We start from the raw sequence: 16466 nt of genomic DNA, 5'->3' as shown, positions 1-16466 counted from the left end.
TTTAACAATTCTCAGTACATTGAGTGAGTTATTTGCTTCTTAATATTTACCAATAATGTAGCCTATCAAAAATTATACTATGAAAGCAAAATTTGTCATATTGATACTTCATTTGCTTTTATAGTTCAAGATTCATCACATGTACTATTATTTAATTATTCCATATATAAAACAGTAGCCATCTTTATTTTTGCATACTTGTCAGCATCTTTATAATAGCCTAGAATGCTTCTAACATTGGTGTTAGCTTATATATATGGTTAATCTAAATCTCTAGCTATCAGCATCCCACAGAAAAACACAAATAAATAATGTATCAGAAAAAAATAGTTACACTAATATTCTAGCAACTCCTGGTTTGTTGATAAACATTCACAATAAAGGTTATGGATATATTTGTGAAATGATACATTCTAGGGTTTTGCTAGGTAATTGTAACTAAATTGTATTTATTCTTTCAACTCAATATATACAAACAAAGGGAAAGCCATTATATATCAGAAGGCATTTTTAACAAAGAATGAATTCTTTGATTTATAATGTTTAGCTGGCAAAAGTTTGGTGGGAGATAATTCTTGCAGTTTCCATTTAGTCCTTTCTCTATTTAGTTTATTACCTGCTGCCCTAAAAGTCACCCCATCCTTGATAGTGGAGGTTTTTGATTCAAATGACAATCTAGCTGACATACAGATACCTTGGCAGATTCCAGAATAACATACATCAAACGAGTTTCCCTTTTGGTCACTTTTTTAAGTGAAGACTTTTATCTACCACCAAAACTGTTGTGTAACTCAAATAAGTTTTAGTTCCTCATAGTTTAATCTCAGTATGGTATCATATTAAAAGAAAAAAATCCAGCCAGCTAAAAGAAAAGTAATTTCAATTTCTACTTACTTGTCCTCAAAGAACAGTAAAAGAGATAAAATTCTTAACTCTCAGCAACATTGCTTTTTAAGATCCTCTCTCCTTCCATTTAAGAAGATTTTCAAGTTTTCTGTCTCTAGGTTTTCTGAAGCCTGTACCTTCATGTCACTCTCTAAACCTAAAGTTCCTACCTGTATTCCACTGGCTCATAGCTCACCACTCCTCTCCCTCTTATCCCTTTTCTCTCCCTGATGAAGGAATGGTGGCTCTTTGCAGCAGGTTCATTTATAATCCCCTCCCACCCCAAATTATAACTCTGATCTGCATGATAAAACCCAGGAGGGGTGGGGCTGGCTTGGGGGAAGAAAGGAAGAAATACCAAATCAGACAAGCCAGAATGAATAGACTGGAAAACAGTTAACAGTTAACATAGAATAACTATGGGTTAACATAGAATAACTAAGGGCGGCAGGGGGTGGGGGGTGGGGGGTGGTTAATAGTTAACCTTGCCTTAATTATTTTTTATTCTCTTGCACTACATGTGACAGATTCTTGAACACTACATGTCATTAAAAAAGAAATGAAAGAAAAAATAATAAAAGGCGAAAGAGGAAAAGAAAGTAAAGAAGCCAAGGCAAGGGAAAGATCAAGAAAGAGGCTATCCTAAAATCTTTGAAAAGGGCAGGGGGGTTGGGGGCACCTGGGTGGCTCAGTGGTTGAGCATCTGTCTTTCTCTCAGGGCGTGATCCTGGGGTCCTGGGATTGACTCCCTCAAAGGGCTCCCTGCAGGAAGTCTGCTTCTCCCTCTGCCTGTGTCTCTGCCTCTCTGTGTCTCTCATGAATACATAAATAAAACCTTAAAAAAAAAAGAGAGAGAGAGAGAGAGAGAGAAGAACGAGGCTATCATTCAGGTCCTTTGCATTATTCCAAATATTCCAACTCTGCCAAGTTCTGTACATGTGCAGTATATGAAGATATGATGCATTTTTCCACTGGATTGTACCTACTAATGTATGTGGGCTGAATGGGTTTGTCTGTAACAGCATTTGCTCTTGTGCCATCTGCACTTTTGCCCTTTCCTGTCTGATTCCAGCTCCATGTAAAGGACTGTTTGGAGCCAGTTTAATATGCTTACCATGATACTCTCTGGTGAGAGTTACCTGGGATGGATACAAATGCTCACATCTGCTACCAAATCTTTGACTAGTAAAACTTTGCATAAAGTGAAGGCGATAAATAGCATTTCTTGAATAATGACCTCCCAACAGTCTTCTTAAAGTATATTGAACAACTCTTTGAAGTGTGAGGGCAGCAAAATGGTTAAGATGGTGGGCTATAAAATCAGGTTGATGGAGGCTCAAATCCCAGGTTTACTGCTCCCTCATCATGTGACATTGCACAAGTGACTTAAGCTTTCGAAGCATTCGTTTCTTCACTTATAAAATGGGAATACTACGACCCTCATCTCAGCACAGCTTTATGATTGGTAAGAAAACATGTGTAAAATTTGTGGTATAGGATGGAACATAGAGAGAACCCTAATTATTATATCACCATTAATATGCATAACAGACTTATTTTCCAAAGTGCTAGACAGTCAAACATCTATAAAATCACTATTTTGGAGTATTGCTCTGGGCCTCGGTATTCCTAAACCAATAGTTAATAGTTAACATAGAATAAAGTGTTAAATGTGTAGGTGAACATCTCCATCAAAGACATTGAAGTAGGAGTTTATTTAGGAGATAGATTACATGATAAAGAGAGCACCTTTATATAATACAGTTCAAATGTATATAGCAATAGCTCTAATCGTTCAGTGGTCAAATATTTGAGCTGACAGTAGGTTTTGATGTACAATCTTTATATGGGAGGTAACTATGGTATGGAAAAAGCCTACGGGACTCTAGCACATGGGCTTGAAGACCTGGAACTTAGTTCTGTGTACCACATACTAGCTCTTGACCCTAGTTTGGTCACTTAACTTCTTGGAGGCTCAGTTTCATGCATAAAATAAGGATGACAATGGCAGCTTCACTTTCTCTTTGTGAAGATCAAATGGAAAAAAATGTATGTTTACACATTAGACTAGAAACAGTTTTCAAATGTAAGATACTATTATTACCACAGGCTATGATATAATTAGCACTGAGTAATGATAGCAATGATTCTCTGGTAGGTAACATTTACTGAGTATCTACTCCAAGTTCTGCTTTCCACTTAGTTTTCAACTGTAATTTACTAAATTTATCACATGTAAATTTCAAAGTTCTTAAATTCATCTTTGTACCAGCCCCTATTTTTATAATGGAAATGTAACACACCGACATTGGATAGAAAACTTTTTCCTATTAATTTGCCAATAACTTTTCCATGAGTGAAAAAAATGGGATTTATCCAGGAAAAAAAGGAATTTGGGTAATTTCTTTATTTAAAGCTCAGAGCTATTCACTGCCCATTAAATAGAAGTTGTCTTTACTTGCCAATTAGAAATCATTACCTAAAATTGACGCTTCTGTTCTTGTGTAATGGCCTGGGTATCTGAGGAGAGCTCAGATGCTGGCACAGAGGAAATCATGGCCTCCTTTCCCCAGAGGACCATGGGTTATTATACAAAACATGCAGACAATTCTGCTTGCAGCCAGTTTGCCTCCTGGTACTGTGTAGTTCATCACCAGCTTCTGAAGCATGCTAAAGAGGGCTCGCCACTCAGCTTGAGGTGATTCAGGTGTAAGCTCAGGGGTCTCAGCAGTCATTTTCCTGCTTTACATCAGAGTTCTCATCCGCTTTATCCTTTTGTCCCATGACCCACCTCAGGCAGTCTCCTTCTTGGGAATCTAAAAGGAGCAGCTGTTACAGTTCCCATTTCCCCCAATAGTTGCCACACAGATCTCCAGTTTAGCATCGTACCCCGTCTATGTGCACCCCCACCAGTACACGAATCACACTTCCTTTTCATTCCATTCGTTCTGTTAATAGAGAAAGATTCAAAATATCCATTATCTGACAAGCAAAAGAAAAGTGATAGGATTAGAAACACCAATAGAAGGAAATAGTAGTATTTTCTAATTAAAAAAAGATTTCCAAACCGTATCAAATTATATTACTCAAAATTTTTATAAGCAATAATTTAAGGCATGTATGTATAAGCATGTATGTATTTATAAGCAATAAATTGAGGCATGGAAGCATGTATTCCATATCTGATCTTATTTAATACCATTTGAACATGAGCCTTACTTGGAAAACAGCACATTAAGTAGTTCATGAAAAATATGTTTTAATAATTTGGAGATTATGCTAATGTAAAATGTTTTACTGATAATTTTGCTACTGTTATCTTTGTATTTAAAGTCATGACCTTCCAAAAAAAAAAAAGTCATGACCTTCCTAAAACACTAAAGCAGATAACCTTTCAGTAATAATTTAAATTTTTGTAGGAAAGATTGTTTGCAGACTAGTAAATTGAATTTTTAAAGAAGTTTCTCATTAATGGAGAGTTGGACTCTCTTTAAACATTTTTCCTATTTAATTTCCTATTTAATTTTCCTAATGGTTTATTCCTTTACAATGTTACAGCTTAGGAAAATGGCATGTGTGTTTTTTTCTTCTTTTTAAATGATGAATACATTAAGGTATTTGTCATATAGATTATAGTATTTGTCATTTAAATGACAAATGCATTATAGGAAAATCAGAATACTCAAGAAAGAAATGAAAATCTGATTTTTTTAAACACAAATCTGTAAGCAAAAATTTAGTCATAGACTCATATGGAAAGGAAGAAATGTTTTATATCAAGAAAGAAAGTTCATGCCCTCAATTAATATAAAAACTGATTTTCGAGTCATAAAATGTATTGTTTGAGTGTTTGTTTGTTTTTGAAATGTGAAACTTGGCTGTGGATCCCCTTGAGATGCAGAACACCACATTAACCAAAACTTCATGGTGATGTTCATTATTCATTATAAAAGAAGAGTACTGCTAGAGTAGCTCTTTCCAAAGCTGAAATGTTTGTTTCCAGTCATTCACATCTTAAGAAATAGTACAAAAGTTTCTGATACTCATTTTGTGAGAAAATGAAGAGAAGGATAATTATTGTTTGGTTCATTCTAAAGAGGATGAACTTCTAAACTCCAAAAATTGAGTACTCTAATCAACTATGCTGAACAGTGACATATGGAACATAATGTATGTATACTCTTTAAAGTTCAAGGCCTAGCATATGAAAATGTTCTCTGGAGCAATAAAGCAACCTGCATAGTTCATCATAAGACTAATTGTATGACAGACCTAGAGGCAATGGCACAGCTGTTAGCACACGTTGATCCAGTGGCCGCAAAAGAAGAGGCATCACACCTGCAAGAACCCAAAGATGATTATAGGATTAGGTGTGTTAGACAATAGTGTAGGTCTAAGTCATTATTCATTGAGCCAAATTATAGTTTTCCCTCTGTGACATGGAAGGGGTAACTTCGTAAGGAAAACGAAGTATAATTCAACATCTAAAACATATATAGTAATCTCAAACATATCTGTAGGATAGACAATTACTTGATCTTCAGTTAACCTATATTGACTTTAGAAATTATTCATTATAAGTAGCACCCAATAAAAATAACATATACTAGACTTTCAAAATAACATTAACTCCATACTCCCAATATTCAGTCCAAATACTTAAGAAATAGTTTTATCTAGCAATTTCAACTTTCTCCTCAATAAAATATTTGCTAATTAGTTAACTAGCTAATTAGTTAACTAATAAAATGGTCTTGTTTAAAGTTGTCTCCACTTTTCCCATGAATGTCTTCTGTTAACCCTCTTTTTTTTTTTTTTTTTTTTTCTTAAATGGTAATGATCATGGCCAGGGATAGAGAAAGAGATGGAAGATAACAGAGAAACTAACCAATCTACAAAATAACATTCAATTCCTGAATAATCAAGAATTGATTGTTTAGATGTGTGTAATGGCTTTTGTTTGTATTTCAAGGGAGAAGGTTAATTTTCTTTAACATAAAATCACAACTTAGAAGCAAAAAATTAAAAAGTCAAGTAGTATTGAGGGTGAAAGTTGGCAAGGATGTGAGCCCCAAGAACTGTGGTTACAAGTGGAAACTGATAGGGGCATCTGGGTGACTCAGTGGATGAACATCTGCCTTTGGCTCAGGTCGTGATCCTGGGGTCCAGGATCAAGTCCTACATCGGGCTCCCTGCAGGAAGCCTGCTTCTCCCTCTGCCTATGTCTCTGCTTCTCTCTGTGTGTGTCTCATGAATAGATAAATAAAATCTTTAAAAAAAAAAAAGTGAAAGCTGATATGGAGAGTGCCAGGGTGGGTGAGAATTCGGGAGCTGAATTCAGGCCAACCCCTCTCCTTAGACAATCTCCAGGAACACATGGTCAGAGGCCTATAAGAGGAAAAAGGATAAGAGTGGAGAGGTTACAGCTCACTTAGTATTAAAAAAATTCAAACAATTGTTTTATGGCTAGAAAATCAGTTTTTATATAATTTAGGCCACAAACTTTCTTTCTTGATATAAAACATCTTTTCTTTTCCATGTGACTGAATCAACATATAATTAACATATACTGAGTGATGAAGGAAAAACTTTAATAAAAACAAGAGTAAAAAAGAATAAGTAATAAAAAAATAAAAAACAAAAACAATTGAGGGGCCATGCACAGATGAATAAAAGTGCATCCTGCTGTGAGAAGAACAACCAGTTCTAACCAGTTTCAAAACAAATAACATAAAGTAACTTGGCTACAGAATACCTTTGATTGCAGGGAATGTGCCTTATGGTTCTTGGTGAAATATACATTTTCAAAATTTTTCTTCAAACTCACAAAGTTTCTGCAAAAAGCATGGGCCACAATAGGTGAACATTTTGTGTCATGAGACTAACCATCCTGATGTTTTTTGATTTGAGTTTCCCCAGTTGTAGACTCTGAGACATGGATTTGAACATAGATGCTTTATTTAGGAGAGGTTCTGCTAGCAGGGGAGTCAGGCAAAAGAAGGAAGCCATGGAAGGTGTGTTGCCACTATGGGGAAATGGAGCTCAGTCTTGCTAGAACACTCTGGGAAACAGTATAGCTAGGAACAGATCAGCTATCCTATTAGAGGGACAAAGGGACTGGTGCATTTATTCCTCATTTCTTATCCGTCATTGGTTGAGAGCAGCTTCTAGGGATACTAAGTGAAGGTTCCAGTTGGCCATAGACCAGCCACTGGACAGGAAGTTCCAGGGCCTGGCATTGGCAGCCTTTGCTGCAGAGATTATGGGATGGACAAAGACATTGCTGACTACAGCTGTGCAAATCACTTGACTTCTAAGCTTCCTTTCCACACCTGTAGAATAAGCAGGATAAAGTTGCTGTTGGGACTAAATGAGATAAAATAGTAATGTGTTTGGCACTTAGTAAGCATTCAATAAATGGTAGCTTTGTTCTTTTTGAAAAAGGTACACTTTTTGCATGACTCAAGGATTACTCATTTCAGAATTCATCTGCAGGAAATTATTATTAATATATGCAAATATTTAGGTATAATATTGTTTGTAGAGTTATTAATAGATACAAAGATTTGGCTTCAACTTGTATGTACAATGTATATAGGAAGATACTAGAAACACCAAATTGTTTTCAGTGGTTATCTGTGGGAGCTAGAATAATGGATGACTTTAATTTTCTATTTTGGGGAGAATGATGGATCTGTGTTCCCCAAATTTTTTATAATTAACATATACTGATTTTGTAATAAGGAAAAAGTAGACTACTATTTCTTTCCATTCCCTTAAAAATTTAAAGACTTTAATGAATGTTTTCAGTAGGTTGTATATAGACTGTTTATAATAAAAACCTTCAGCATGGGCTTAATCATACCAGTCAGTCATTTCAGCAGCTCGTCTCAACTAAAACACCAAAGAAAGTTATTAAAAGCTTAACAGGTATTAAAGGGCGTTTAAAGACAATCTGATAACATAAAAAAATGATCATATTAATTAGAAAGCAAAAACAATGGGATCCCTGGGTGGCGCAGTGGTTTAGCACCTGCCTTTGGCCCAGGGCGCGATCCTGGAGACCCGGGATCAAATCCCATATCGGGCTCCCAGTGCATGGAGCCTGCTTCTCCCTCTGCCTTTGTCTCTGCCTCTCTCTCTCTCTCTGTGTGTGTGACTATCATAAATAAATAAAATTTTTTAAAAAAAGAAAGCAAAAACAATAAAATGGGGAGAAAAATACAGCCCTAGGGTTTTTGGTATCACGAGTAAATCTGGTCAAAATCCATATGAGCAAGAAATGATAATAACTGTGTTAATGAAGGACCCTTCTTTGTTTTAAACTTCTCTTTGGTACACATTGTTGAATAATACGTCTGGGCAATTTCTTTATGCTCAAGTAGTTTCTTACCATGCTGCAAGACTGCATTGTCCACTGGAAAAATAGACACCCAACACATACTTGTGCCATACTTTTAATAGGAACCAAGACCTAGAAAAGCAACAGGGAAGCTTCTTCTCATTTGGAGATTGAGGTGATGACATTTGAATTGAACCTTTCAAGATAAATGGTAGCTGCCACCTCAATGGAGAAGAAGCAGCATGAGTTAAGGCCCAGGAGGGCAGAAAATGCATTCTGGTCACCCTGGAGTATCGGTGTTGAGGGACTGAGGCTGAGGATGGAAGTTGGAAGGACAGGGTGGTAGGATAAGATCCTCAAAGGCCTAAGTAAGGCAGGAATGTGTTTTAGAAGACAGCCAGGCAGTTGTGTGTAGGACAAACTGAAAAGAGAAAGTAGAGAAAGGAAGACCAATTTAAGGACTCCCCTGAACTCAGGTGGTGGTGGCATAGCTCATAATGGACACATTGAAAGAAATTTTACAATGTATTCTGGCTGAGTAGATCAAAGTACAGAGACAGGATGGAGACAGAGATGAATTTGAAACTTTTTGTTCAGTAATGCAAGGTGGGATAGTAGTGTTAAAGGAGATAGTCACAGAGGGAGAAGCAGCTAGGCAGAAGAATTTTTAATAGCAATTTGGAGGACAAGTATTGTCTTCACCTTCCCAGAACATTGCACCATTCCCTCTTTCAACTTTCTGCTGGCTATGGTCTTGTCTCTAACCTTGGGGTTACAGATCTCACCACCACCACTTATCCCTAAGAAGCAAATCTCTAGGAGAGGATCTCTAAACAAGCTCAGCCAATCAGATTGCTTATCTAATAAGTTTGTTTTGTTTTGTTTTTAAAATGGGAGCCACCTGAGTGGCTCAGTGGTTAAGCATCTGCCTTTGGCTCAGGGTGTGATCCCAGCGTCCTGGGATTGAGTCCCACATCAGGCTCCCCACAGGGAGCCTGCTTCTCCCTCTGCCTGTGTCTTTGCCTCTCTCTGTGTCCCTCATGAATAAATAGATCTTTTTTAAAAATAAAATAAATAAAATGGGAGCCAGTCTTCCTTGGTGAGGAGTTAGCCTGGATGTTTCCAGAGCCTTGGAAGGTGGTGGCTAAGAGAATAAGGCTAACACAGAGAGAGAAATGAAGATGAGAAATGGAGAGTGCAATTCCTAGTGGCATTTGAGCCCCTAGTTTCCCATTTTGCTTAAATTAGATTGGGGTGGTTTCTGTCCCATGAAATCAAATGAGACCTAACTAATAGAATAGCATCATCACGAAGGCCAGTAACAACTAGCGTACCTTTGTATGCAATGGATCTATAACTCTACCTAACCTTATTATTTACACGGTTTACCTCATTTAGTACTCACACAAACCCTGACAGGCAGATCTTATAAGTATTTTCTATTTACTTTTACTCCCATTTCACACATGAACAAGGCTAAGACTTAGATTAAATGGCTTGTTCAGGGTCACAAAGCTAGCAAATGCAGAACCAAGGCTGGAGCCACACTCCTAGGAGCTAATGCTGCTGGAACTGCTGGAGTTATCAGTAAGATATTTTTATTTTTTTAATTATTTATTTGATAGAGAGAGCACAAGCAGGGCAGGGGCAGAGGAGAGAGAGAGAGAATCTCAAGCAGACTCAGCACTGAGCACAGAGCCTGACACAGGCTCCATCTCACCACCCTGAGATCATGACCTGAGCCAAGATCAGGAGTTGAATGCTTAAGTGACTGAGCCACTCAGGGGCCCTAATAAGATGTTTTTAAACTCATTTGTTAAGTCTCATCACAAATCACATATATCCATTTTTAATAACATTCTCATCTGTTCCATTTAATGAATTCTACTGGTTGGTGTAAGTAATATTTTCTTATTCTTGTCCCATAGCGATTATTACTGAATGACAGTTGAACCCATCTGCTGCCAGGCCAGGTCAGAATAGGCACAGTGTTTGGGGACACATGAACTAGGAGTGGCAAGTGGCAGCAGGCTAGGTATGACCCACTGCTTTGTGGCTTCTCTAGAGAAAAAGATGTCAGGAATCCTCACCTCGAATTTCCATTTCCCATCTCTCTCTTACCTTCCATTGGCATAGATAATGGGGTACCATGGATTCTTCACTGATCATGACTTAACCATAGAGTTGAATTTGCCTTGTTTTCTCTAGATGTTTTGTTGACAATAAAATATCTATCATCACTAGAGATAATACATCTGTAAGGAGAAAAAGTAATATAATTCTTTTAAAGGCAGTATGTTCAACATATTTTTCCTACAACCCTGAATCTCTTTTTGCTACTGATGCAAATTTGCCATCTACTAGCAACTCAGCAAATGTAAGGGAAAGATGATAATCCTATTTGTCAGATTTTCAGCTGAAATATTTGGTAGGGCAGACTGTTTATAATTTTGTATAAAATCAAATAGGAGGAGAGAGATAGGGTCATTCTGGTAAATTTCCATGCTCTCTGTTACCATCTTAACCATTATGATAGTATGATGTCATGATTAAGAACACAGCCCCTAGAATCACATCACCTAACTCAAAAGCCTGGCCCTGCCACTACTAATCCTGTGACATTAGGTGGGTTACTTCACCTCTCTTGTGCCTCCTTTTCCTCACCTGCAACATGAAGATTACACTAGCAACTAAGTCATAGAATAGTTGGAAGGATTAAATGGGTTAGCATGCAAAAAGTCCTTAGAACTATGTCTGCCATCCTGTTCTCCCTCAACAAATGCTGGTGAATATTACAGACTAATAGAAGTATGATTTGCTGTGCTTGTACAAGGATTATGCTACTCCTGCTGCCATCACTGACTTATCAGATCATACACAAATCTGTTAGCATCCTGCTTTGTAAAATGAAGATGATATTTATTAATCTAGCCTGTTGATGAAAATTCCAATGGAATAGTAAAAAGATAATGGTTTATTGGTCTTTATTATTATACTGCAAATGATTTAACTATACATTTTTCCTAAATTTAATTAAACATATTCATTTTCCCTATGAGCTTATATTAGCTTACAGCAGAGTGACTGTTTATTATGTTCATTTTATATGTTTATAATATCACAGATATTGCCAAAATAAACATTTTCCTTTTAAAATATTATGTAAGTAATCATTAATATTTGTTACAAGATTACAAAGCCAAAATTACTTTTTAATTGTTCATTATAATAGATTATATGGAAATAGAGAAGTACTATTCAGGCAATCATTAGAATCTTCAGAATAGGATTTGAAAGTGCAAGAAAGACCACCAAATTAGGAGTCAGACATTCTGGGTTCTGGCTATGGTTTTGTCACAAGCTCTTTGGTCTTGGGCGTGTTGTTAAATCAAGTTCATTTTACTTCACAACATTGTTACAGGATGTCATTGTTATATTCTTGATTGACATCAAGATGGGTGGTACCAAAAGGAGCTAGAACTTGGGACTTAGCCTGCATGGTGACATTGTCAGGCAGCATCTTGGCACTGAGGTGGGAGAAAGAGTCAGATAAGAGTGTGTCATCTTTGAAATCAGATGGCCTGGCTTCAAGTCCTTTCTTGATCACTTACCACTTGATAAGCTTGGCCTCTTGGCTTTAATTTCTACATGCCTCAGTTTTCTCATCTTTAAAAAGGGATAAGAATCATAATAATGTCTATTCATGAGGGTCGGGAAGATTAAGCTAGTTAACGTGTGTAGTCTTAAGAATAATCTCTGACACATTCATCCAGCAAATAGTTTTAGAGCACCTATTGTTAGGCTCTGTTCTAGATGTTTGGAATATATCAACAGCAGAACAAAGATCTTTGTCCTCACAGAGCATCCATCCCATTAGATAAAGACAATGAAGATGAAACATAATAAACAAGTGAGTTAGATCATATGTTAGACAATAATAAGCACTATAGAGAACAGAAAATGTAGAAAGGAATGATTCAGGAGTGCTACCCCACAAGAAGTGGCAGGTAGAGGAAATTTTCAATACGTGATCAGAGAAGACCTCATTGAGAAGTTGACATTTGAGGAGAGACATCCAGCAGTTGCAAGAGATGATGGAAATACCTTCCATGTAGAAGTAAAAGGTCAAGTCCAAAGCTCTAAGGTACCAAGTCTAAACCTGGAGGTTTGGGGCTGATGAGGCTGAGGAGAAGCAAAAGGGAAGCAAAGGAATAGAAACCAAATTAGAGAGATTAGGGGTAGTATTGTGGAAGGCTCTATAGAGTGAGGAGGGTTTTTTTCTAAGTCCAAAGAGGATCGTGCAGGCAGAGGAATAATACTCAGTATTAACAATTATTAGCTATTATGATTAGTCCCTGTGATGCAAATATAGCAGCTGGTAATAGATAAAGCTGTAACCAGGCAAGCATGAGGTTAGCATCTAGAATGTCAGCCAGGGGCTGCAGTGGGTACCCCTGTAGGCGAGTGGAGAACAGCTTCTGGGAATGGTGCCAGTACGCGGTAAGCTGTAAGCGAAGGTCTAGGTCAGCCACAATCATGCTCAGGGTTATCCAGGAGCAGGCATATCATAGTGCTTAAGAACAAAATAAGAAGGATCTGAAACCCAATAAACCCAGTTAAAATCTTTTCTTCTTTTCCAACCCTAGGACTGTGTGTACTAGAGCAAGTTACACAACCTCTCTGTACTTAATTTGTCTCATTTGTACAATAGGAATATTAATATTTATCTCAAGGGGCTCTGTGCAGATTCAATGTATCATAAATATAAAACACTTCACACGTATGTAGCTTTTGCTCTATAAATGGTAGTGATTGCCATTGGCAAGTGAAAAGCACCCAGCCACAGGGACTGAGACTTAGACTCCTGATGAGAGCATACTGAGGCCACAAGGTAGGTCTCCAAGCTCGCAGTAAGTAGGGACCCAACCAGGTGCCAAGACGGAAAATTAGGAAAGAAGAACAATATGGGGATGCCACTCCAGGGGCTGGGACGCATGCAGGGGGTGGTGCCAAGGCATATGGAAAGAGCCCGGTTGCCTTAACAGAGAGTTTAAATCAGAATATGATCTGTGGCAGACTGATGTGATGCCAGGTTTCTGCCCTGGTAGATTAGAGACAGAGATGGCCCTGTCAGGTCAAAGTTGCTAAATGGGAGGACCCCAGCATAGAGGATGGCAGGGCTCAGACGCAGAGCAACTAGCAAGTTATTATGGAAATGATCTCCACGGTTGCTCTGGGCTCTATAATTCCCCATTTCTAAGTATTGATAAATAATTTGAAAATGCCGAATATAATGGTCGTTTTCTAGTTTATTGTATAAAACCTAAAGCTTACTATTAGAATGCTAGCAGCAATTTGTTTTGCTATTTTATTTTCAGCTCATATGTTATTTCAGAGCTGATCAAAGGCATTGGTTGCAAAGTAGAAAATAAATCACGCTTCTAAATAAACCACTAAAGAGTGTTAAATTGATTTAAGTGATTTTAGGAATATTAATATTTAAAACATCTGTGTCCCAAGCCTCTTTATGACTACCTATAGCAATAATAACTACCATTTCATTCTACCATTCTTCATCTTACAATATTACATAGTAAACTGTGTAAAAACATTATTTTTTTTAGCACTGGAAGAGAAGTGTGGGGTTTCGGCTATTTATTTATGTTTAAATATCTTGAATTTTATTCAGTCAATAAAAGTATACTCGATTAATGCATTTATTATACTCTTTGCCTAGGTTGAGGTGAATGGAGTGCAGTGTTTGTTTTTTATTATTAAAGAAAACTTTGCCTTTAACTCACATTCCTCTGCAGTAAATCTGATTTTAACCAGTATGTATTTCAGGATTAGTCCCAGTCTTGAGAAATTTTCTAGCTTCAGAATTTCACATCTTTGACTTATCTGAAAATATTGTTAAAATTGCATACATTATTTTTATAGATTTTTTTTTTTTACATGGGGAAAAGAAAGTATCTGCAGTGTTAAATGGAATATCGATGAATGTCCTTCGGCAGGAGGGAGGGGCTGGGCACCAGAGGGTCCCGTGCATGCGCTTTGGTGTTAGAGTCACCCAGGCTGCACAGTTTGACAGCCAGCTCTATGAGTGAAGACACACTGGTGATAAAAGCAACCAGACATCTGGATCACAGTGCACACATTCAAAGGCATTTCTGAACTGTTCGCACATTTGTACTCACCCGGGTCCCCAGCCTTGCCCAGGGCTCGCTCATCATTTTCTCTTCTGCCTCTGCCTGTCTTCATCTTTTTTTTTTTTTTTCTTTCCAGCAACCTCCCTTTTCCTTTCCAAGTCACCTCCATCTGCTTATGTGTCAGTGTGGCCCGCCTGCCACACGGCTGGCTGAGGAATCCAGGAGCCCTCCCCGCCTCTGCCCAGCACGGCCGCACGCCTGTCACTGCTCCGCGCTCTGCGCCACACTGGCTTGTTTTGTCAATAACCATTTATTTGTTGCTGGAATAGTAGCAGCCATTACATCTGACCTCCCTGTTTCATCAATTATGGATAGATTATTGGATGTGAACATCTGCAAAAGCTTGCTGTTGAACTCACCTCCTGGCTGGGATTAGATAAAGTACTAAACTGTTGTTTATTGTCAGGCCAAAACTCTACTGGGAAGGCGGGGAATTCCAAGAGTGGCAGTGCCCCATCAGAAGGACCAAAAATCGTTTCGTATTGCCACTGTTTCCCCTAAGATTCCAGCCATTTATTATTTACACTTATTACTAGTTGTTATAACCTACTTGATAAAAGCTCTTGGCAGGCATCGCATTTCCAGTCATGGTCGCATCTGTCAGAATGGAAATGACTCATAAATTGTTTTCTTGCCTCTTCCATCACGGCGGAAGGGTAATAGATGAAGCTTCCTCTGTGTGCGAATATTCAGAGGAAGGCTTTCCTCCCATGTTTTGTTTTAAAGAAACGTGTTCACCCAGCTTGATCTGAAAGCATTACACCGTGGGTCTAAATTAGGGTTTACCGAGTTTACCAGCGTAGTGGCTGGTGGTGAAAAGGATATGAGATTGTACAGAGAGAATATGCTGAGAATGTTTTTCAAGGCTTTCATGGATTTCTGAGAAGGGGGAACCAGAACGAAATGTTATTGAATCCTGCCTTAAATGAGGGAGAAATCTAGTAAGAGGGATTATGAATAGATGATGGCTCTACCTCCAGGGGGAAAGACAAATCTCCTAGTGGGAATTGATTCATGCAGAAATGTAGAAATTTTCACAGTGTTAGTGTTTATTAAAACCTCCTAGGTAATATAGAACACTAATATAGAACACACTTGGATTCTTCCCTGTGGAGCCAGAAACCATTATGTTCAAAGTGCTCAAATGGAAGAAAGTTGGTATGTCACCACTTCAGGGGAAGCTGAAGAACTTGGTTTGTCAGCGAGCTAGTGACTTTTCACTGCTTGCCTGTCTGTCTTAGGTCGTTGCCTATGAAGATAGAAATCACATTTGGTTGTCATCAGCCTAGATTAAAAGAAAGAGAGAAAATGTTTATCCTCCTTCCAGATAGGAAGAATTATTTCCTCAAGATACCATGACTACTCTAACAATTTCAGCCTTGGATCTGTTTGTCCTTACTGAGCATAAAGGGCTCATCATGGGGAAACTTAGTCATTTGGGAATATGATTAAATGAAACAAGCACACATTTAGTAGGGTGTTCTTATGTCATTTTGAAAAGTCATTCAAGTCCTCTTTTAGGAATTTGGCCTGCCAGCTGATACTTGATTTCTTGGACTGGCTAAAAAACTTCCCACACTTTCCATTTACCATAGTTATGAAGTGTCATATCTTTTTTCTTTATTGAATGAGATAAAATGCAAAACATATATAACATAATGTAATATAATTAATATATAAACTATAATGTGTGTTATAATTAATATATAAACTATAATGTGTATTATATTTAATATATATTAATTTTATACTTAATTTATATAAGAGCTTATTTTTCTTTAAGCCAATTAATTATATGTAATGTTATTATAAAGAGAACATCTCATTATAAATACATTATTAATATAATACAATTATAAGAGTATTCTATAATACAACAGCTCATTATATCCATAGTGATTTTTTTGCAAGTACTTCACTACCAGACCCTTCCAAGGGCTCTATTGTATTCATCTAACAATATTCAGCATTAACATAAAACTAGGAGCTCGGGATATAAAGGAAAGCAAAACAGATATGGTTCCTGTCCT

At 37.4% G+C, this 16466-nt stretch overlaps 1 protein-coding gene and 1 long non-coding RNA gene across 8 annotated transcripts in view; one reads left to right on the top strand and one right to left on the bottom strand.

The window, feature by feature from the left end:
* The window catches only part of TTC29 (tetratricopeptide repeat domain 29), a 245925-nt gene that overhangs the window by 96524 nt on the left and 132935 nt on the right, over positions 1-16466 (top strand). Inside the window, exon 9 of one of the 6 annotated variants that reach the window (XM_025439032.3) lies at positions 14513-14967. The exons of the other annotated variants lie outside the window; for them this stretch is intronic. Coding sequence (XP_025294817.3) covers positions 14513-14812 — 300 coding nt within the window. The 3' untranslated portion in view covers positions 14813-14967. Of the gene's footprint in view, positions 1-14512; positions 14968-16466 lie in introns of those variants that run through there. 6 annotated transcript variants of the gene reach the window in all.
* LOC125752538 (uncharacterized) lies at positions 3251-10727 on the bottom strand. 2 transcript variants are annotated; one of them, XR_007402323.1, is made up of 3 exons: positions 10349-10727; positions 5158-5223; positions 3251-3833 (listed from the first exon to the last, which is right to left on the bottom strand). It is a non-coding gene; the product is annotated as an uncharacterized LOC125752538 (long non-coding RNA). The 2 variants fall into 2 exon arrangements; XR_007402322.1 differs by having other exon boundaries at positions 3251-3701.

The sequence above is a fragment of the Canis lupus genome, chromosome 15 (genome assembly GCF_003254725.2).
Source record: "Canis lupus dingo isolate Sandy chromosome 15, ASM325472v2, whole genome shotgun sequence".
Classification (NCBI taxonomy): Eukaryota; Metazoa; Chordata; class Mammalia; order Carnivora; family Canidae; genus Canis; species Canis lupus.
This window is presented reverse-complemented; position numbering and strand designations above follow the sequence as displayed.